This window comes from Mesocricetus auratus, unplaced genomic scaffold (genome assembly GCF_017639785.1).
Source record: "Mesocricetus auratus isolate SY011 unplaced genomic scaffold, BCM_Maur_2.0 Super-Scaffold_100008, whole genome shotgun sequence".
Lineage (NCBI taxonomy): Eukaryota > Metazoa > Chordata > Mammalia > Rodentia > Cricetidae > Mesocricetus > Mesocricetus auratus.
The window spans coordinates 81,599,290-81,620,346 of record NW_024429192.1 but is presented as its reverse complement, the minus strand read 5'-3'; the positions used below and the strand labels follow the sequence as shown (position 1 = coordinate 81,620,346).

Sequence of the window (21,057 nt, the reverse complement as noted above, 5' to 3'; positions counted from 1 at the left end):
CTCGGGAAAAAACAAAGGCAGCATAAACAAATGTAACACATCTTTGCCTAGTTAGAGTAATATTCCATACCACTCCACCCCTAGCAGCTCTTTGCATGTGCACTGGAGGGCTGAACTCGGGCCCTTGTAGCAGATACTTTGCTGACTGAGCTATCACTCTAGTACTTAGCATTTTAACTTATTATTATTGCCATCACAGTTATTACTTTTAGACATGACCTCACACAGCCCAGCTAGCCTTGAACTTGACCTTACTATGAGGCTGAGGATGACCTCCTATCTCCAGCTCCACTGTACTGAGATTCCAGGTTTGCACCAGCACACCCGGTGTTTTTTTTTGTTGTTTTTTTTTTTGCTCTTCATCTGTTTGTTGTTGTTGTTTTGTTTCTTTGAGCTTCTGGTTGTAACTGTTCAAGGCAAGCGTCCATTTCAACAGTTCTTCCCTCTTGCTGTTTGTGCTCTCCTTGAGCTTAAGATTACCTGGAAGGCAGAGCACTACACACAGAGCCCTGTGCACTAGGCTAGGGGTCATCCTGTCTTCACAGTTTCAGAAAACTAAGACTGACTGAGGATTGTTCTCACTCCTACAGCCACACTAAACCCCCATAGCCAGATTTCCACAGCTCAGGCCCCTATGGTGGCCTGAACACCTTGCCACATCTATGGCCCATGTGTGCTACTCCGGTCACTACGGCTGATTGGCTGCTTCCAGTCCAGAGTTCTTCTCCTGGTGGTCTTAGCCAGGACCTACATGGAACCATGGTAGATGCCACCAATGGTGACTGGAGACTCTGGATCCCTTGATTCTCACCTCACCACATTTCCAGTAGTGCCTGTAACTGCCCCAATTGTATAGGAACTGGCACATGGCCAGTGACTGTCTGTTCATGAGAGAAACTATATAAAAGGAGGCTTGGGAGGTAGCTCAGTTGATAGAGAGATTGAGTAGCTTTAATGAGGCCCTGGGTTTAATTCCCCAGCACTGTGTATACTAGGCATGGTGGTTCATGCCTTTATCTCAGCACCTGGGAGGTAGAAGTCTACACAGTGAATTTGAGCTCAGTTAGAAATACAAGACTGCCTCAGCAGGCAAATCTCTGAGTTCAAGGTCAGCCTAGGCTACAGAGCAAGTTCCAGGTCAGCCAGGGCTACACAGAGGGACCCTATCTAGGAAAACCAAAAAGAAAAAGAAAAGAAAAGCTAAACATAGTATTGGTGAGATGGCTCAGTGAATAAAAGGTGATTGCCACAAAGCCTGACAACATGAGTTCAATTCCTAGGACCCACATGATAGAAGGAGAGAACTGATATACTATGGCACCCCCTACCCTCCCCCCAGTAAATAAATGTGATTTAAAAAATAAATTTCTAATCAGTTTGACTGGCTGTGAAGTTGAGACAAGAATTCTTGCTACAGCCCCACTCCCAAGAGAAAAATGTCGGAAGAATTGCAAGAGAAATCAAGAATGAATCAATACAAATAAAAAGAAAAGAGAATAGTGTGTGGGGGGGTTAGAATGGTTAGAGCGGAAGGAAACTTATGAGAAGATTCCTGGACTCATCCCTAAAGGCAATTCCATAAGTGTAACTATGGAAACAGTAAATATTCGTTCATGCAAAGATGCAATAAAACAGTAACCACAGGAATTGGCACAGACTACACAGGTTAGGGGCACATACATTCCTGATGAGACTAACCTCATTTCAGATACAAGCTGCTAGTTCCAAAGTCCCCAGTCCACCCAGGCTTCCAGCCAAATGGCTGCAAAGTCAGGATTTCCCAGGGCCTACTCAGGTTTACTGTGCACTAGATCAACTCATAGAAAGAACTCAGGAAAGCAATGTTTCGGTCAGTACTGGGCATGAAACCCAGGGCTTTTGCACTGCTTGGTAAGCGCGCTGCAAATAAGCTATGTCCTTTGCGCTTTCACTTATCTAAAAGCTAGGCACAGTGGTGTGAGCCTGTACTCACTGCTTGGGAGGCAAAGACGGCTGATCCCTGGAGTTTGGTGACCAGCCAGCCAGTCTAGCTAATCAATGAGAGATCTATGTCAGATAAAAATAAGGTGGAGATGGGCTGGAGAGATGGTTATGAGCACTTGGTGCTCTTACATAGGACCAGTGAGATCCGAGCTTCTAAGCCTGGTGGCTCACAACCTCCTACAACTCCAACTTCAGGATATCCGATGCCTCTTGTGGCCTCCACAGGCACCTGCACTCAAATGCACACACACACACACACACACACACACACACACACACACACACACGATTCGGAGAGGAGGGAAACACTGGAGACTGAGGTCTCTGGAAGAGGCTCCCATCCAGTTAGGGCAAGGTGAAGAAGGCACACCCATCCTTTGCGTGTATGTGTCTGTCTGCTCAGCTGTCCTTGGACTGCTGCCTGGAAGCCTATCGTCTCCACTTTCACTGATGGCACGTTATATGGTGCCTCAAGTTACCAGGCAACCAGAAGTCCTTGTGACTCCAAATTACCCTGCCTCCAAACTGGGTCCCTGTGGTTGCACCTCTGGTTCAGCGACTTAGCTGTGGCCTTCTGCACCCTTAGCCCTGAAGTGGGCTGCTGGTCTGCAAGTGAAGCCTCCAGAGTCAGGCTTTCCTGACTGCAGAGAAAGCCTGCAGGAACAGGAACAGTGTGAATCCAAGACTACTGTAAGCAGGGAGACAGGGAGAAGAGCGGGGCTGTGATCACATGAAGGGTTCTTGCCCCCCTCCAGGGGACACCTCTTCACCTCAGAGGCAGCTCTGGTTTGCCAGATCTTTGAGTTTCTCGGAAGTTTTCTTCTTCCTCTTCTTCTTCTTCTTCTTCTTCTTCTTCTTCTTCTTCTTCTTCTTCTTCTTCTTCTTCTTCTTCTTCTTCCTCTTCCTCTTCTCCTCCTCCTCCTCCTCCTCCTCCTCCTCCTCCTCCTCCTCTCCTCCTCCTCCTCCTCCTCCTCCTCCCCCCAGACAGTGTCTCATGTAGTCCAGGCTGGCCTCAGATTTGCTATGTAGCCGAGGATGACCTAGGACTCTTGATCCTCCTGCTGAGTTCTGGAATGACAGGCATGTACCACCACGTGGGTATTATGCACTACTGGGGTGGAACCCAGGACTTTGTGAGCACCAGGGCAAGCACTCCGCTAACTGAGCCACTTCCCCAGCCTCTTTTCCGGAGAACTTGGCAATGCATCTTATGTGCATTCTCCAGACGGCAGTATGCCATTAAAGATGAGTGAGGGGACGTGCAGATAGATGGTCAGCTCAAGCCTCCTGGGGGAGAAAACACTCCCCACCCCCACCCTAACTCCCACCCCCAGGCAGGAAGCAACTTGTTATGGCAACAAGCAAACGGGGAAGCCACTGGGGCTGCCATGGCTCAGAAAGCTGGAAGAAGGTCCACTGAGAAAGATGGAGGCTGGAGAAGGGAGGTCCTGTGGCTACTGGAGGGAGCAAGAACCCAAAGAGATACCGACGGGCCCCCTAATTCCTGAAGGTGGCCCTGATGGAGCTGGCACAGTCGCCACCCGTCTATCCTAGCTAACTCAAGGGTCCAGGTGTGAGTTGAGTTGGCTGTTCTGGACCTACTGGAATCAGGAGGGGGCTTCCTCATTAATTGCTAATTCGACCCAATTTATACTACTGTCCGGGGAGGGACTCCCCGAAGCCACGCCCACGCTTCAGAGGACAGTGGGGGTGTTGACTGGGAACCCCCTTCCTTTTCCATCCATGCAGCCTCAGTGACAGTTGCCAACCGTGGCGCACGGACACGCGCACCGCACCGGGCGATGCCTTGCAGTGTGTGCTGCGCCCAGCACCGGCGAGCTCTAGGACGCACGCAGGGCCAAGCATCCTTTCCCCATTCCCATCCACACCTCTCCGGGGGGGGCCCTGGTGAGTGGCCGGGCCGGGAAGGGTTAAACCCACAGAGCTGGCAGCGCGGCCTAGAGAGGCGGGCGGCGACCGTGGCGAAGGCGAAGGCAGCTGCCGAGGTGGTGGCGGCGAGGGCCGGGGCGCGGGGGGCGCGGCGGGCGGCAGGGGCGGGGGACAGGATGCGGATGCCGGGGGGACTTCCTGTGCCGGCCCCCCAGCGCCCCCGCCCCGGCCCGGCCGCTTCCCGCACGGACGCATGGCACCGGAGGGCGGGCGAGCGATCCGGGACCTGGCCCGGCCGCGGCGCCCGCCCCCCGCCCCCCTCCCCCCCGCCTCCTGGGCACCTGTGATCCGTGATCGTCCAGGACCCTTGTCACTCGGTTCCCACTGAGCCGACCTAGGGCTCCAGCTTGGGCCCTGCTGCGCGCCATGGCCACCCGGACCAACCCTGATCCCAGCTCGGGATTTGGAGCCCTGCCTCCCTTCCCTGTCCCTACGTGACAGTCTCCACTAACTTCTGCCTGGGAACTCCACTCTGCACCTTGTCTTGGCCCAGGGCGACCTCGGCAGCTCTAACAGCGAAGACCCCGCAGAGTGCCCGTAAAGGGTTCCTTCGGGGGTGGTCAGAGCCTCCCTGGCTCCTTCTAGATTGGAGGCACCTCCGGAAGGAGCTCTGGCTGAACAGTGGCCTTCACCTTGTAGCCACTGGTGACCACACCTCCCCTAGCGCAGAGGCTGCTGCTGGCGGCAGCGGCGGGAAATGCTGTTCCAGGTGAGGCCAGGCGGGAGAGCCCTGCTGGGCGCAGGGGCGCTTCTCTGCCAAGGGTTCCTAAGCCAGAGAGAGATAGAATCCGCTGGCATGCGGGAGTGGGGGCGCCTGAATGTGGAGACCACTTCTCCAGAGTGGATTCAGGACAGGAGCACAGGCCTGTTGAAGGCTCCGCCTATGGATTACAGTGCTCTGGACTTCCCAGGGACCTGGGATGACACCTGACATATGTGGCCTTTGAACCTGGGGAGATTGTCATGCTTTGGAAAGGGCAAGGGACTGTGTCATGGGTACCCGCAGGTGTGCCTCCAGCTTCCCAGCCTTAGGAGAGGCTGTTTCCCATAGTTATGTTTCCGTGTGGGGACAGGAAGGTCAGCTAAGGTGGATCCCTGTGTATGCCCAGCAAGTAACAGCTCTGGCTCTTCTGTGTAAGAATGGGGTTCAATCACTACCATCTCCCTTCTGAACAGCTTCCTTTCTTCCTCTTAGCGCAGCCTGCTCCCCGGGACCCTGGTGTGACTGCCAGGATGGAGCTGGGTCCCACAACAGAGACCTTTGTGTTGGAGCTGCGATGTCTTGAGGATGGGGGTCCAGGGCCTGACACCCTCTCAGGTGAGGGTTGGGAGGTGGAGACTCTGGGGTCCCCAGCAAGGATTCTTTAGTTGAGCTGCAAGCTGGCACAGCCCAGTACACCACAGAGGGACTCACACCTGCTAACCTCAGCTACCCTGGAACTTGACTTGGGACCTGCTGAGGTGTCTGTCAGGCCAAGGTTTTGCAGGAGAGAGACACTATGACAGATCCAGTAGCCACAGCCCTGACCCACACACCTGGGCTGGCTCTAACCTGTTTTTCCCAGCTGGCCTCCACTGTCTCCCATGTAGCTGGAGGGGTTTTCTGTCTCTGATGCCTCAGACACTGGCTGCATGGCCTGTAGTGACCTCCACCCTGGTTCCCAGTTCCTCAACATTTGTTCCCATCTCTTTCCCTCCACCTGCCGCACAGAGGCGCCTGTGGTGCTGTGGAACTTCCCAATGCTGCCTCTGAAGCCCATGCAGGGGTAGCCTTCAAGAGTGTACCAGAGTCGGTTTTCACATTGTATGGTTTAAAAGATGATGAGTGACAGTGTGGGGCAGGCTTGCAGAGAGTTAAGGGAGGACCAGGGAGGGCTGGGTATGGTGACACGTATCTGGAATCCAGAACTCAGGAGGCATAGGAAAGAGGGTCGTAGTTTGACCGCCTGGGCTATGACTATACAATGAGACAGAGAGAGCGAGAGGAGAGAGAGAGAGAGAGAGAGAGAGAGAGAGAGAGAGAGAGAGAGAGAGAGAGAGAGAGAGAGAGAGAGAGAGAGAGAGAGAGAGAGAGAGAGAGAGAGAGAGAGAGAGAGAGAGAGAGAGAGAGAGAGAGAGAGAGAGAGAGAGAGAGAGAGAGAGAGAGAGAGAGAGAGAGAGAGAGAGAGAGAGAGAGAGAGAGAGAGAGAGAGAATGGTTATCAAGAAATTTGGAAGAATAAGCAATAAAATAGGGACATATGAATTGAACAAAGACTCTTTCCGATTGTAAATTTAACTCTAGCGGGCATACACTTCAGGTGACATCTAACTACATGGGCAATAAAATGCTTCTGTGGAAACTGCTGTCCCAGGAAGTCAGAGTGACCACGTGACCAAGCTAGAAATGTGGAGATTCACACAGAGGTGAGGTCTATCCCTGCAGAGGAGGCGGAGTTGAACTTGCTGTAGAGATAGGTCCCCATAGCTGTCTTCATCTCCCACCCAACATCCCAGCTGTTCTGTAGAAGCGCGTCTGAAAAATAAAATACACCCAAGGGGCCGGGGAGGCAACTCAGTGGGTCAGCCCTCGCCCTACAAGCCTGGGTATTAGGGTTTGAATCCCCAGAAATTATGCATGGTAGTGCATGTCTGTAATCCCAACATTCCTATAGTGAAATGGGAGGCAGAGGCAGGAGAATCGACTGATATCTCCAAGACCAGTTAGCCTGGGTGGTCTGTGCAGTGGCAGACAAGAAACCCTGCCTCAATGTGGAAAGGTTGTCCTCTGACCTCCACAGGTGTGCTGTGGCACATATGTTCCCACAAGCACACACATGTGCACGCATGCACATATACACAAGACACACAGTTTTTTTTAAAGCGGACTCAACAAAGGTGTTTGGAAAGATTTTTTTTTCAAAAAGATAATTACCTACACGATTTTTTTGTATGTGTTATGTGTGGTGTGTATGTGTGTATTCATGTTTCTTGTCTGTGTTTGTGTGCATTGATATGTGTGTCCCTGTATTTGGAGGCCTCGGGTTGATGTCACGAATCATCCTTGATTTTTCTTCCAACTTAGCCAATGGGGCAGGGTTTCTCAGTCAAACCCAAAGCTTGCATATAGGCTAGTCTTGCCAGCCGGCTCATTCCAGGGATCGTCTCTCTCCACCCTCTGAGGCTGGAAGTTGCAGACAGACTAGACAGACTGCGTGCCTGGCTTTTCAGTCCCATTCGGAACCACGGACTCCCTAACTGACCCCTGGATTCCTTCTTTGCTTTCTAGAAACGGCTTGTTGTATCTTTATAGAAACATTCCCTGTTCATAGATAGGGCAAATTTCACTTATTTAAAGTGTGACCATCACTGGACAATGGTGGCACACTCCTTTAATCCCAGCCCTTGGGAAGCAGAGGCAGGCAGACTTCTGTGAGTTCGTGGCCAAGCTGGCCTACAGAGAGAGTTCCAGGACAGCAAGGGCTATACAGAGAAACCCTGTCTCAAAAAACCAAAACCCCAAATAAATAAATAGATAAATAAATAAATAGTGTGGCCACAGTGAGGTCAGAGTTCAGCCACTGCATTATCTGGTTTCTCCTGCATGGGGAGAAAGTACTGAAGACCTCTCAGGAAATGGTGTCAGGAGCCCAAAGCTCCATGTTGATACCAAAACATGGGGCTTGTGTGAAGGGGCTCAGATGGAGACTGGACGAGGTGATCCGTGGGACTCGGGGAATGTCTGTCTTAGCACCATTGCCACTTGGTCCCTTATTTTTTTGGGTCCCTGCTAAGAGCCCCTTAGTGGATACTGAGTACATTCTTTCCGTGGGTCTGGTCCAGGTGGCTGTCCATCGATCCTTCTCTCCTGGCTTCCTGCCATTTCCACCACAGGTAGCAGTGGTGGGAGTGAGAGCCAGGAGGAGGAGGAGGCTCAGGAGGGGAGCAGCAGCCCACGGCCGTCAGCACTTGCAGCCCCAGTGGGGCCCAGTGACAGCATCGAGGCAGTGCAGCCGGGACAACAGGACTTGCACCTGCAACAGTTAGAGCAGCAGCCTCCTCATCAACTGTTAGGATCTCAGCCAGAACTGCAGCAGCAACAAGATGGACAGCTGCTGCCATCCCAGCTGCAGCAGGAACTCCAGGAAAACCTCCAGTCTGAGCATCATCAGGGGCCGAAACCACAGCTGCAGCTGGTGCAGCATATGGGACTTGGTCAGGAGCAACAGTTGCTGCAGCAGCAGCTGGTGATGATGATGAAACCCCAAGGCCAAGAGCAACAGCTGTTACGACAGCAGCAGGAACAGCTGCAACAGCAGCAGCAAGTTCAGCAACAGCAACTTGTGCAGCAGCAAGTACAAGAACCCGCATCATTGCAGCAAAGAGTAGAAGAACAGGCTTTACTGCAGCAGCAGCAGCCATTACAGCAGCCAATGCAAGAGCAACCACAGTCACCACAGCTTCTCCAACAGCAACAACTACTACAACAGCAGGGACAATTGCTGCTGCAGCAGTTGCAGCAGTATGTACAAGAACAAGCATTGCAGCAGCAATTACAACAGGTGCAAGGGCAACAGCTGTTGCAGCAGCATCAACAGGAGCAGTTACAGCAGCAGCTGCTTCAACAGCAGCAACTGTTGCAACAGCAGGGGCAATTGCAGCAGCAAGTATTGTTGCTGCAACCACAGGGAGAGCTAGAGGAGCAGCTGTTGCTGCAGCAGCAGGCCCAGATACAGCACCAACTATTGCTGCAGCAAGAGCAGTTGCAACAGCAACAGTTGTTGCAACAGCAGCAGGAACAGCTGCAGTACTACCAGCAGCTGCAGCCTCCTCCACTGGAGCCAGAGGACGAGGCAGAGGTGGAACTGGAGCTCATGCCAGTGGACACCGGGTCAGAGCAGGAGCTGGAGAGGCTGCAGGAAGAGCGGCAGCTGCAGCTAAAACTGCAGGAGCAGCTGCATCAGCTGGAGCGGCACCTGGAGCAACAGCATCTGCTGGAGCAGTTGCAGCAGCAGCAGCTGGAGCAACAGGAGGTGCACCTGGAGCTGACCCCGGTGGAGCTGGGCGTCCAGCAGGAGGGGCTGCCGCTGGAGCTGACCTCTGTGCCTCCAGAGCTGCAGCTGGAGCTGGTGCCCGCTCCGGGAGGTGGTGCAGAGCCAGATCCAGCCACTGTCGTGGTGGCACCTCCAGGCTATGTGGTACTGCAAGAGCTCATGGTGCTGCCCACTGTGGCCACATCCACTGTGGTGGCCATCCCGGGCCCCGCCGGGAGTGCGTCTCGGACGCCCAAGAAGCAGCGGAGGAAGCGACGCAGGGACAGGCCAACCATCTGCGGGGAGTGTGGCAGGGGTTTTAGTCGCAGCACAGACCTGGTACGACACCAGGCCACACACACTGGAGAGAGGCCTTATCTCTGCAGCGAGTGCGGCAAGAGTTTCTCTCAGCACTCCAACCTGGTGACACATCAGCGCATCCACACTGGAGAGAAGCCCTATGCCTGCACCTTCTGCTCCAAGTGCTTCAGCGAGAGCTCGGCGCTTGTGCAGCACCAGCGCACCCATACTGGCGAGCGGCCCTACGTCTGCGGAGACTGCGGCATGTGCTTCAGCGTCTCCTCCAACCTGCTGCGCCACCGCCGCCGCGCCCACTCGGATATGCGTCCCTACGTCTGCCAGGACTGCGGAGAGAGCTTTCGGCACAAGGTGCAGATCCGCAAGCATGAGCGCCAGCTGCACGGGGCAGGCCGCTCCCGAGGTCTGGGCCTGTTGAGGTCCTCCAGGTCCTCCAGATCCTCCAGGTCAGCGTCCTCGAGAGCCTCCACAAGGGCCCATCAGGCCTCTGCATCTGGGAAGCCCTGAGTGGTGTCAGAGCCATCAACACCTGGACCCTAGGTCATGGTCTTAGCCCCAGTGTGAGGTCTTTCTGGGTATCTGAATTATCGCTGGGAAAGGAAGACTTCCATCTTTTCCCAGACCTGCCCCTACTATGCGCCAAGCTCACAGATTCACTCTTCCCCTAAAGCCACGAGCAAGAGAACATCTCCATGTGGGTGGCAGAGACTGCCCAATCCCCCCACCTCCCTCTTCCTGGGAAAACTGGACTGAGAACTCACCTGGTGGCAAACAACTCATGGGGTTGGATACGACCAAACACTAACCAGCAAATGAAATATGCGTGGCGTGTGTGAACTGGGGATTGGATGGCTCGTTCTAAATACTTGAAGGAACCAAAAAGGGGGCAGATGGTGCGACTGGGCCAGTAGCCTGCTTGCCCAGCACAAAGCCCTGGGTTCCTCTTCAAGCATCCTATCAACATAACCCAGCACTTGGGAGGTAGAGGCTGGAGGATCAGATGTTCCAGGTCATCTTCAGCCATATAATGAGTTGGATCGCCTGGGTCACCTGAGACCCTGCCTCAAAAAAGGAAAGAAAGGAAAGGACAGGACAGGACAGGAGAGTGGCCTGCACAATGCAGTGAACTTGGACAAGGCAATGGATTGTTGTAAGTGACATAAACCTTGAAAATACTTGGAATGAAAAGCTGAAGGGCCGAGGTAGTTCTGGTGTAAATGCCTGTGCTCATAGACACAGGGTCACAGGGGCATTGGGGTCAATGTGCCAATAAAAGCCAAGAAGTCCTGCTGTGGGTGGAAAGTCAAAGCTTCCTTCCTCAGGAGTCCAGACTACAGGCATTAAAAGCAGATTCTGGGCCATCGCTGCAATGTTCCCAAGCCATCTGTACCTCCTTACTGTCCCCTGGTATAAGAGCTTGTGGCTGAGGCAGAGATTTCCAAGAAGGAAAGAGCCTGGAAAAAACTTCTGGGCAGCCCCTACCTAGCCAAAGCTGCTTAGATGCTGCCCAAGTGGTCAGCACTGTTTGACCCAAGAACCACAATCTCCGGGCCAGGCTATGGGGAGGGGTGGCCAGAGGAGACCTTAGTTCCTGGCTAGGGTGTGAGATGAATGATGGGGACAAGAACCGGGGGTATCAGAAAGGCTGTCAACCATGTTTACTAAATCATGTAGGGCAAGGACTGTGAGCAGAGCATCATGTGGGAAGGTGGGCGGGTGGAGGAGGCCTCTCTGGCCCCTGCCACTCCCTGCCCCACTTGACCTGACAGCCCACTGTGGCTGCTTAGTCCCTGCCCTTTCTCTTCCCTCCCTCCTGCTTCTCCCTTACTAGTACAGCCTGACAAATTTTATACAAGTGAGAAACAGAACATGGAAAATAAAGTGAAGAATACCATGTGTCCTGTTTGTGACTTGAACTTTGTATTTTATGTCTTGCTTGTAACTTCTCTTGTTCATTTGAAACAGTCCTGTGTAAACTCAAATTTACTCTACAGCAGAGGATGGCCTAGAACTAACTTCTAATTCTCCTGCCTCCACCTCCCAAGCACTGGGCTTGCAGGTGTGCACCACTATGCTCAGTGTGTGTGCAGGGCTGGGGGTTGGACCCAAGGTGCTGTCACACTAGGCAAGCACTCTACTTACTGAGCTACATCCACAACCCCAAGTTATGGATTCTCCTTTTATTTATTTATTTGTTTTATTTTTTGGGTTTTCGAGACAGGGTCTCTCTGTGTAGCCCTAGCTCTCCTGGAACTAGTTCTTGTAGATCAGGCTGGCCTCGAACTCACAGAGATCCATCCACCTGCCTCTGCCTCCCAAGTGCTGGGACTAAAGGCATGTGCTAGGATTCTCTTTTTATGAGATTACTCTTTTAGTGTAACACAAGTCATCCTTGACCTTGCAGCAATCCTCCTGCCTCAGCCTCTTGAGTATTAAGATTACAGGCATGCACCCCCGCACGCCGAGGTTAGAACAAACGTGCACGCGCGTGTGCATGTGTTTGCAGAAGGATGCATGTGCTACCGTGCACAGAGGACAACTTTATGGAGTTGATTCCCTCATTCCCCCTTGTGTGGATTCAGGGGCTTGAACTCAGGAAGCCACGCTTATGTGACAAGCACCTTTGTCTGCTGAGCCACATTACCATCCCCAAACACCTTATCTTTTGAGGCAGGGTCTCTCCCTGAGCTTTGAGTACACACCCACTGACGAGACTCACTGGCCAGTAGGCCCCCGGGAACCACTTGTCTCTGTAGTTTTGTGTGTGTGCGCGTGTGTGCGTGCATGCGCACTCACACATGGATATGTACACATGGATGGATGCAGGTGGGGTCCACAGAGACTAGAAGTGTTGGATCCTTGGGCTGGGTCCTAGAGGGTTGTGAGCTGCCTGACATGGGTGCTGGGAAATAAACTCTAGTCCTCTGGAGGAGCAGCAAGTGACCTTAACCAGTAAGCCAGCTTTGTAGCTCCCTCCAAACAAATCTGAAGAGTGGGCTCCTTTCAGTGACACCCCACGATAGGAGTCGGGGCCTGTGGGGAGAGGGTGAGCTGAGCTAGACTTTGGCCCCTCCAGTTCCTTGCATCAACAAAGGCTGTGCCTACGCCCTCCACCTACAGTATTTATTTAGTTAGTTAGCTAATTTGATTACTTAGTTGGTTCGTTCGCTGGTTAGTGTGTGCCATAACCCATATGTGGAGGTCAGTTCTCTGCTTCCACCAGCCAAGTGGACCCAGAGATGACACACAAGTCATTAGGCTTTACCCACTGAGCCTGCCAGCCCCTATTTTTGGTTTCAGTCGCAAGTTTTAGAATTGAGCGATTCTTTAACTTGAGTGAATTGAGGCTACCCCCATTCATATGCCCTTGATGCTGGCAGCAGAAGAGATCTTCTCAAGACACACTCATTGCAGAAAGTGAAAGCTGAAGGCAGAGACCAGAGAATTTTTTTTAAAGGAATTTTTTTCCAGGTGTAGTGGCATACACTTTTTTTTTTTTTTTTTTTTTGGTTTTTCGAGACAGGGTTTCTCTGTGGCTTTGGAAGCTGTCCTGGAACTAGCTCTTATAGACCAGGCTTGGTCTCGAACTCACAGAGATCCTCCTGCCTCTGCCTCCCCAGTGCTGGGATTAAAGGCCTGTGCCACCACCTCCCAGCGTGGCATACACTTGTAAACCCAGAATTTGGGAAGCAGATGCAGAAGGATGGGGAATTCAAGGCCAGCCTGGGCTACATAGTAAACTCCTATCTCATAAAATGAAAAGGAGGAAGGAAGCCAGCTAGACATGGTAGTTCATGCCTGTAATCCCAGTACTTTGGATGCTTAAGGAGGATCCAAAGGTGGAGGCTAGCCTGGGCTACATAGTGATGCTTTATATGAAAAAGAAACAGACAATTTAAATACTGTAACTAGAGAACCAGTGTCACATGAGGGAAGCAGAAGGCAGCAGTAAAAATAAGTACAATGCTGTTTCCAAAGTACTGTATTGTTATAGCAAGATCCCAAGGCTTGCTGAAAGTAGAGGATGCAAGACCTCCTTGCTCTTTGTTTAAAAGGCATCCAGAGATGGGAGACCAGCCACTCCTCGCTCTCTTGGTGCAGCAGTTTAAGGAGGGATGGGATGTAAAGTCATGTTCCCAAGCCCCACTGAAAGATTCCAGGCAGGAGTTCCACCACTGAGCCACACGCCGACCCCTTACTAGGGAATTCCAGGCAGAGACCGCCACTGGGCCACACTCCTACACCCTCACTTGTGAGTTCTGGGCAATAAGGACCCAACCATTGAACCAGCCGCCCAACCCTCTTACTTATTTTGAGACATGATTTTGCCCAGGTTGGCCTGAAACTTACTCTGTAGCCCAGGTAGCCTCAGGATTCCTGACCTACCTGCCTCAGCCTCCTGAGTGCTAAAATTACAGGCATGTACCATCACACTCAGCCTCCAGTAGCAATTATTGCCCCTTGCTTCTAAAGCAAATGGCTGGCAGACTTCTCAGTGGCCAGCTAGAAGATAAACAGAGTAGAGCTTAAATTGGACATGGATTAAGAAATCGGAGGGTTAGCCAGCCCTTACACCCATCTCAGGATGCTTGTGCTCTGAGGACACTGACACCTGGCTCTGCCTGTACTGTGACTTAGTTGGACCATTCTGTTACCACTGACCTTAATCTTGACAGGCTGTTGCAAACTTGCTAGAAGGGAATGCTTTTATACTTATTTTTTATATATGTATACATGTGTGGTATGTCTGTGTAAGTACATGCCACATGTGTGCAGGTGCCCACGGAGGCCAGAAGAGGGTGTCAGATCCCCTGGAGCTGGAGCTACAGATGGTTGTGAGCAGCCCCATGTGGGTGCTGGGTACCAAACTCCAGTCTGGAAAAGCAGCAAAGGGTTTTTAACTTCTGAGCCATCTCTCCAGCCCATACAAAGGAATCGTTATAAAGAAGTTTCATCAAAATAATATGGATGAAATCTAATGCAACTCCATGTCTCTCATATATGTCTCTAAATAGTATGTACAGGAAAGGGAACACAGATGTCCCCCAGATACACTAATGTAACAGCTGGCCTAGCTTGGCAGCACAGCATCTCATGCATGCTATTTGAAACTGGAGTCATGAGGGTGGTGAATTCAAGGCCAGTCTGGGTTATGGAGAAACAGCTCACCATTGCTGCCACCTGCTTAACTCCTGCTCTGCCCACTGTAGTGACCTCCGACAGTGCCCTGACCATCTGCCAACCCAGAAATTTTCTAGAAGCTTGTCCTTTGTGTCAGGTTTCCCACCACTCACCAGTGGGGAGAGAGAGGACACAGCCAGCACAGGGTGGTGCCAGTCATTTGAGGACATTTGAGATCCTATGAGTCTGGGGATAACTCCAGTCTGCTGAAGTCTCCCAGCTGCGGACAGTGGTTTCCTTCAGAAACCACTCACACACCCTGCCTGAGTAGCATTGTTGTGTGATAGAACTTTTCCTGGGAGACACAACACATCCCAGATGGAGATCTCATGACAGACCAAAGTATGGATCCCACCAAAGTCCAACCAGGTGAACCGATGAATTTTATTGGGGTTACTTGCAGGAATATTGGTGAGGGGTTACTTAGAGGAAAAAGAAATGACTCAAAGGCAGTTGCATCATCAAAGCTAACCCCAGCATGAGTGACAGCTCACAGGGCTGGGAGCCTGGAGCACACTGCACAGCCTTCAGGCTTAATGTGGTGGAGAGTGTCCTTTCCAAGTGAAAAAGGCAGCACAGCTGGTTTCTACATTTTCCAGGCAGCTGCTCTTGTCTCGGAATCTTCTTCACTGGTCCACTCTGCTAGTCACAGAGGGAATGCTCAGCTTTTATTGCTTATTCTGGCAGGGAGGGGCCTAGTGAATCTGGTCAGTTTCAGGGACTTCCTGGAGCTGTTGTGAGGCGTTTACTTCCTGCTCGAGGAGCTTCCTGCAGGATGGAATGTTTTAATCTCAGAGGAAACTGTTACACAGCACCTTCATTCCTCCTGTGTTCCTCTTCTGAGCCTTGAAGAGTGCAACTATAGATGTCTTCCTATGACTAAGAAGTAGGCACCATGCCACAATAACAGTCATGTGTTCTCGGGAGTGTCACTAGTAGTTGAGTTTAGGCTGATGACAACAGTGATCTGTGGGATAAATTCACATTTAGAAGGCAGTTTGACAGGGACATCACACCCATCTAGGAAAACCATAGAAGTTGCTTCCTCAATGAGGTCTATGATTCCCCCAGCTACAGGTTTTTGTCCTAGCTTACAGTACTAGATGTGAAATCCCTCCTGTGGAGCTCAGACCTTAAATTCAACTAGAAGACTATTGGTTTTACCCACCACAGCCCAGCCATTATTGCACAAGCCAGCACATCCTGCCTGGCATGTTAGTGTTTTAGCATGTAGGACCTATAGCCAAGCAGGAATGCTGGGGACAGTTCTCCGCTAGTAGCCTGCATGGCCCATTCTGGTATTATGAAAATCAATTGGCAGGGTGAGAGTTTCCAGTTTAACCTAGCTTTATTTCTCCATGTCCTGAAATCAGAGCATGCACATACAGTGTCTTCAGCAATAGGCTCTTACCAACAACAGCAGCCACAGCCTTTATGGCTTGTGGGGCCTCGGAGGCTTCCCTGGCCAACAACTCACAGGAAGGCAGTCCACCTGTAGGGTTGTCATTCAATAACATTAAAGCCTCTGGGAGTGTCCATTTCCACCCATATAGTATATATTTTGGATATCTTTCCTTTTAATTAACCCAGCCCCAGTAGGGTTGGAAGTTCAGCAGAAATACCATTGCATCTGGTTGTCTCTCGGTGGTTTGCCAAATCTGCGAGACACTCGGAGGTTAGCATTATGCCATCTATAGAACAAAACCTTTTCTAGAGGATGCAGGACAAGGCCACATCCCGAACCACCATCCCATAACAAAGATAACCTTGGTGAGACATTCTGAAAGTTTACTGTCATCTCTTCTCAGTAAGTGTCAGGTGATCCCAGAGGTTAACAACCAGGGAGGTACTTAAGTCAAACATGAGCAAGGTCTAATACAGCATGCATGTGCCATCTATTTAAATCAGTTGCTCCCTCCACAGATCAAGGTTGGGTACAATGCATGCATAAGAGCTCCCTGAAATCTTTAGTTACTCTCTCTGATCCAGTACCTTACCATATCCTGCAGGTCTTCCACGGAGCCTCCCTACATTTCTCCACCCGATAACCTCAGTGGGACTCAATCTACCCAGACCTACTCATGGCCAAAGGTGAATGTGACCCTGCTTTCTCCTGCTGTACCTGATGGCTCAATCGGTCAGAGAGGCTACAACCTCTCCATTCACCACACCTGGTGCTTGGGGGAGTTCCTGACTGGGAAACATACCCATACCCTCCTGAGTCTGGCCAGATGTTACCCACCTCTGGCATAGGATTGACTGTCTTCACTTGTACTTATCAGGGATGTCTTCTGTGAACTGCTCTTCAGGCTTTACCCCTTCCAGAAGCTTCTTGGCATACAGTTTGGCTTCCTGTCAGTTTTCTCCTCAGGAGCTCCAGCTCGACACACATCTTGCCACATTTGTCGTCTTCTTTCACTTTACAATTTTACTGGCTCCTCTAGGATGTTCTCTCGCTTTATGAGCTCTCATCCATCACATGCTGGTCTGAGTCTCTGAGATCTGCCAAAGCCTTTCCTTCTTTATAAAGATTGTGCCCCACCTCAGCAGACTCAGCAAAGCCACCAAAGCTCCACACCAGTCTGGGGGGGGCTGCTGAGTCAGCCTTTTCTTTATCTCCTCTGTCAACACACTTCCAGTGAACTGGGGCTTAAATACAGCCTCTCCTATTCCTAGTTCCCTCGATAGCATCTGCCCCTCCTCTCTGGTCCTCCAACCTGATATTTATGGGGACCTCAGATGGAGATAACCAAGTGTTCTGAATGGCTCTGAGAAGTCAGTCCCTGGAGGACCGACTTCCCTCATACTGTCTCAGGCTATGCAGCCTTTTCCTTAAGGAGGGACAGGTAGTCACATGACTCAGTTTTCCTGCCTCCACTAAGTCAGACTGATCCTGTTCACCCCCATGTCCCACAGTGGCAGAAGCCAGGTGGCGGCAGAAGCTTGTTGAAAAGTCTTCCCCGGTTCTAGCAGCTTACGTGCTGAATATTTCCCCATTACCACCCTGGACCATTGTTAATGCCCCCATCTGCACAATGGATTATAGATTCCCCTCTTCTTTCTACTAAAGCTCAGACCTGAGGGCATCTTCTATTGCTTTTGTGATATTCCCCTCCTCCTCCTCCTCATTACTCTCTGGATCTTCCCTGGGTTCCAAGTTCTTGAATCCCAGGAAGAACTTCTAAGCACGGTGTATTATCTTTTCCCTCTAGCCCCAAGCCTTAAGAAGGTTTCAAGACCACACCTCTGTAGGGGAGATCTCACGTACCTGCAGGTATGTGGGAGAAGCCAGGGATAAAGGGAAGGAAGAAAGGGGAGCTCTCTCTCTCTCTCTCTCTCTCTCTCTCTCTCTCTCTCTCTCTCTCTCTCTCTCTCTCTCTCTCTCTCTCTCTCTCTCTCTCAGATTCCGGTCGAGGTTCAGAGATCAGAGTGCTGAGCTCAGTTCTCGGTTTCTCGTGTAAGTGACTTCTCCCTCTTAAAAAAAGACAGTGTCCTTGGGGTGGTTAGTTTCACATCTACACCTCCACACCTTCTCATTTATGTAATTTACTTGCCCGATCAGAGGCTAACAGGGTGCTGCCACATCTCCCTCTCTTGTTGGAGTCACTCCTTTACACAAATACGTCCTGCTTGGCAGCCACTTCAGATGTATTTCTAGCTACACAACAATGGTCAGGCCACCTCTGCTGCTGCTGCCGCCCACAATCTCAGATCTTGTGCACTAATCTCAGAGACTGCAAACTTTCATCTAAACTTGTAACTGTTCAGGGAACCTCCATATTCACATGGTGGACCGCAATCATCAAGCAGGCATGCCACCCCATACCACACAGTCTAAGAGTGCCATCCTGAGATTTCTCCCATAGACAGCCCTAATCCTGATGACTCAGCCTTAGTTGCATGTCTCACGACTCGTAGCAAGAACCGTGCAACCGCTGTCATGAGCAAAGGCACGCTAATACACACCATACAGGAAAGGGCACCTCTCTTGGAATTTCCTCTGCAAATGCTGCCCCCTCAGGCTGCTTAGCAACTGCCCCAGTTGCATGTCTTGCCACCCATAGCCAGGACCGTGAACTCACTCTTCAACCAGCTCATCTCTAGTTGGGTCCCTGTCCAGGCACCAGTTATGTTGTGTGACAAACCTTTTCCTGGGGCGACACAACACATAGCATACAACCTGGTGGACCAATGAGTTTTGTTGGAGTTACAGGAATATGGGTGAGGGGTTACTTACAGGAGCAGAAATGACTCAAAGACAGCTGCAGGGGCGCACACTGCACAGGCTGCAGGCATTTCAACAGTGGAGAGTGTCCTCTCCAAGTGAGTCGGTCTAAACCTCTTCAGGCAGCTTGGCCGGTTTCTGCACCCCAGACAGCTGGTAACAAATGTCCACACCAGCTCAGTTTCCAGGGAAGGAAGAACCCCGGCACAGGGGAGTGCTCATCCATGTCCCCAGGTTGGACAGTTAACTGTAGTGCCGGTTTGTTTGACCTGCTTTTTAGATCTATTTATTTTTTGAGTAAGAGTGTGTTGTCTGCATGCATGTTTGTCCACCGGGAGCATGCATGGTGCCTATGGAAGTCATAAGAAAGCATTGGATCCCCAGGAACCGGAGCTACAAATGGTTTGAGCGGCTATGTGGGTGCTGGGAACCACATCTGAGACCTCTGCATAAGCAGCAAGTGCTTCTAACTACTGAGCCATCTCTCCAGCCACTGTAATGCCAATTAGAAAACGACATTACAGAGCTTGTGGCCAGGGTGTAGCTCAGTTGGTGGAGGACTTATCTAGCATGTAAGACGCCCTGGGTTTGTCCCCAACACCTCATAAACTGAGCACAGTGGGACATGCCTGGGATCCCAGCACTAGGGAGGTGGAGGCAGTTATGCTAGCCTTAACTACAGTGGGTTTCTCTCTCTCTCTCTCTCTCTCTCTCTCTCTCTCTCTCTCTCTCTCTCTCCATCCCTTCTTCCCTCCCCCTTACACACACACACTCACACTCACACACACACACACACACACAGACATTAGGGCCGGGGAAATGGTTCAGTTGGTAAAAACTCTTGCTACACAAGCATTAGGGGCTCAGTGTGGATCACTAGAACCCACATCAAAAGTTGAGTATGGTGTGCATGTGTCTGTAACCCCAGAGCAATAAGGAGTGGAGACAGGAGGATTGCTGGGGCTTGATAGTGACCCTCCTAGCTCCAGATTCAGTGAAAGCTCCTGTCTCAAGGAAATTAGCCAGAGTGACAGAGTAGAACAGTCAACATCCTCTTGTGGCCTCTGAGCATGAACACATGCCGTGTGTCCATTACACACGTGTGCAAACATACACACACACACCCCCCAAAACATAGAAGTTAAAGTGCTAAAATCACATTTAATTCAGGGGGCAGAGATCTGAGGATAGAACTGGTTTAATTAGGAACACAACATGGAGTATGCTGTTAAGGAGCTGGGGGTGGGGCAGGTGTCAATCATGGAAAAAATTCTAATGGGGGATTCTGGCTAAGCAGACCAATGTTGGTGCAGGTCAGGGTGATGAGCTAACAATCCCTTTGGGGTGGTGGAGAGCTTCATCAGATACTGAAGGTGTGGCTTCTGGGTAAACTGACTGGACAAGGTTTTTGCTACAACTGGATTGTGCAGAGATGGCACAGCATACAGAGGTCGAGACAGAGCTGAGAGGAATCTCTCAGAGGGACCCCTTGGGCACTCCTCTGTCTTCAGGCAAGATACTCCACCTCTGCCTGCCCCTTTCTGCTTCTTTGCAGGGGCCTGGGATTGGTCCAGTCCTCTCTGGCCGGCCCTCTGGTCACCTTCATTGATACCCAGCAAGGAAAGAGCTGCCCGGCCTGCTTTCTACTTCCTTAATCACTCCCAGCATGCCTTACAGGGCAGCAGGGGGGCAGATGTGGACATCCTAGGGAGGGCTGGGGCAAGAAGCGGGGTTCCATCTGAAGGGAAGATGGAGGCCCTGCTTCACATGATGGTGTCAAAGTAGACCTGGGACACTGGGGGTCCTAAGCGTGTGTGTGTGTGTGTGTGTGTGTGTGTGTGTGTGTGTGTGTGTGTGTGTGGTTCATGCTGCACAGTTTACATCTTCACAGCTTGTCACTTTGTTCATCAAGGTCGTCTCAACAGCTTTGTGTGTATCTGCACATACACAGTACATCCATGCATGTGTGTGAATGCCCACGTGGAGGCCAGAGGCTGATGTTGTTTCCAAGCTCACGCTCCCCCTTAGTTTTTGAGGCAGGGTCTCTCACAGAACTTAGAGCTCTTATTCAGCTGGACTGGCTAGCCACTCAGTTCCAGAGATCCTCCTGTCTTCCTCCATAGTTCTCTTCCTCCTCTCCCTCTCATTATTATCAGTTTATTTATTATGAGACAATCTAGAGTTTGCTGGTTTGTCTAGGCTGGCTGCCAGAAAGCCCCAGGGACCCCCTTGTCTTCCTTTTCCCCATGCTGGAATTATATGCACGTGCCACCACACCTGACTTTTCTGTGGGTGCTGAGGATCTGAACTCAGGTCCTCACGCTTGCATGGCAGGGATTTGTCCACTTGGCCCCTGCAGCGCCTCAACAGCTTTTAGATGTCTTCTTGC

At 51.3% G+C, this 21,057-nt stretch overlaps 1 protein-coding gene and 1 long non-coding RNA gene across 8 annotated transcripts; one reads left to right on the top strand and one right to left on the bottom strand.

The window, feature by feature from the left end:
- Window positions 1-4,212: 4,212 nt before the first annotated feature.
- Window positions 4,213-11,158, top strand: Znf853 (zinc finger protein 853). Of its 7 annotated transcripts, none has more exons than XR_005879051.1 (4): window positions 4,213-4,642; window positions 5,129-5,251; window positions 6,233-6,338; window positions 7,806-7,931. XR_005879051.1 is itself a non-coding variant. In XM_013120467.3 (3 exons), exons 1-3 carry the CDS (start codon window positions 4,631-4,633, stop codon window positions 9,767-9,769), a joined length of 2,094 nt encoding a protein of 697 aa, XP_012975921.1. In that variant the 5' UTR covers window positions 4,213-4,630; the 3' UTR covers window positions 9,770-11,158. The 7 variants fall into 7 exon arrangements, 1 of the variants encoding a protein (XP_012975921.1); XR_005879052.1 differs by having other exon boundaries at window positions 6,217-6,338; XR_001197071.3 differs by having other exon boundaries at window positions 7,755-7,887.
- Window positions 11,159-14,808: 3,650 nt separating this feature from the next.
- Window positions 14,809-19,412, bottom strand: LOC121142032. Its single transcript, XR_005879049.1, has 3 exons — window positions 16,686-19,412; window positions 15,855-15,935; window positions 14,809-15,410 (listed from the first exon to the last, which is right to left on the bottom strand). It is a non-coding gene; the product is annotated as an uncharacterized LOC121142032 (long non-coding RNA).
- Window positions 19,413-21,057: the final 1,645 nt, after the last annotated feature.

Bases quoted from the DNA above. Each gene is read 5' to 3' on its own strand.
- Znf853 (XM_013120467.3), top strand. The intron at 5,252-7,805 runs GTGAGGGTTGGG...TTTCCACCACAG, and splicing joins AGGGCCTGACACCCTCTCAG to GTAGCAGTGGTGGGAGTGAG.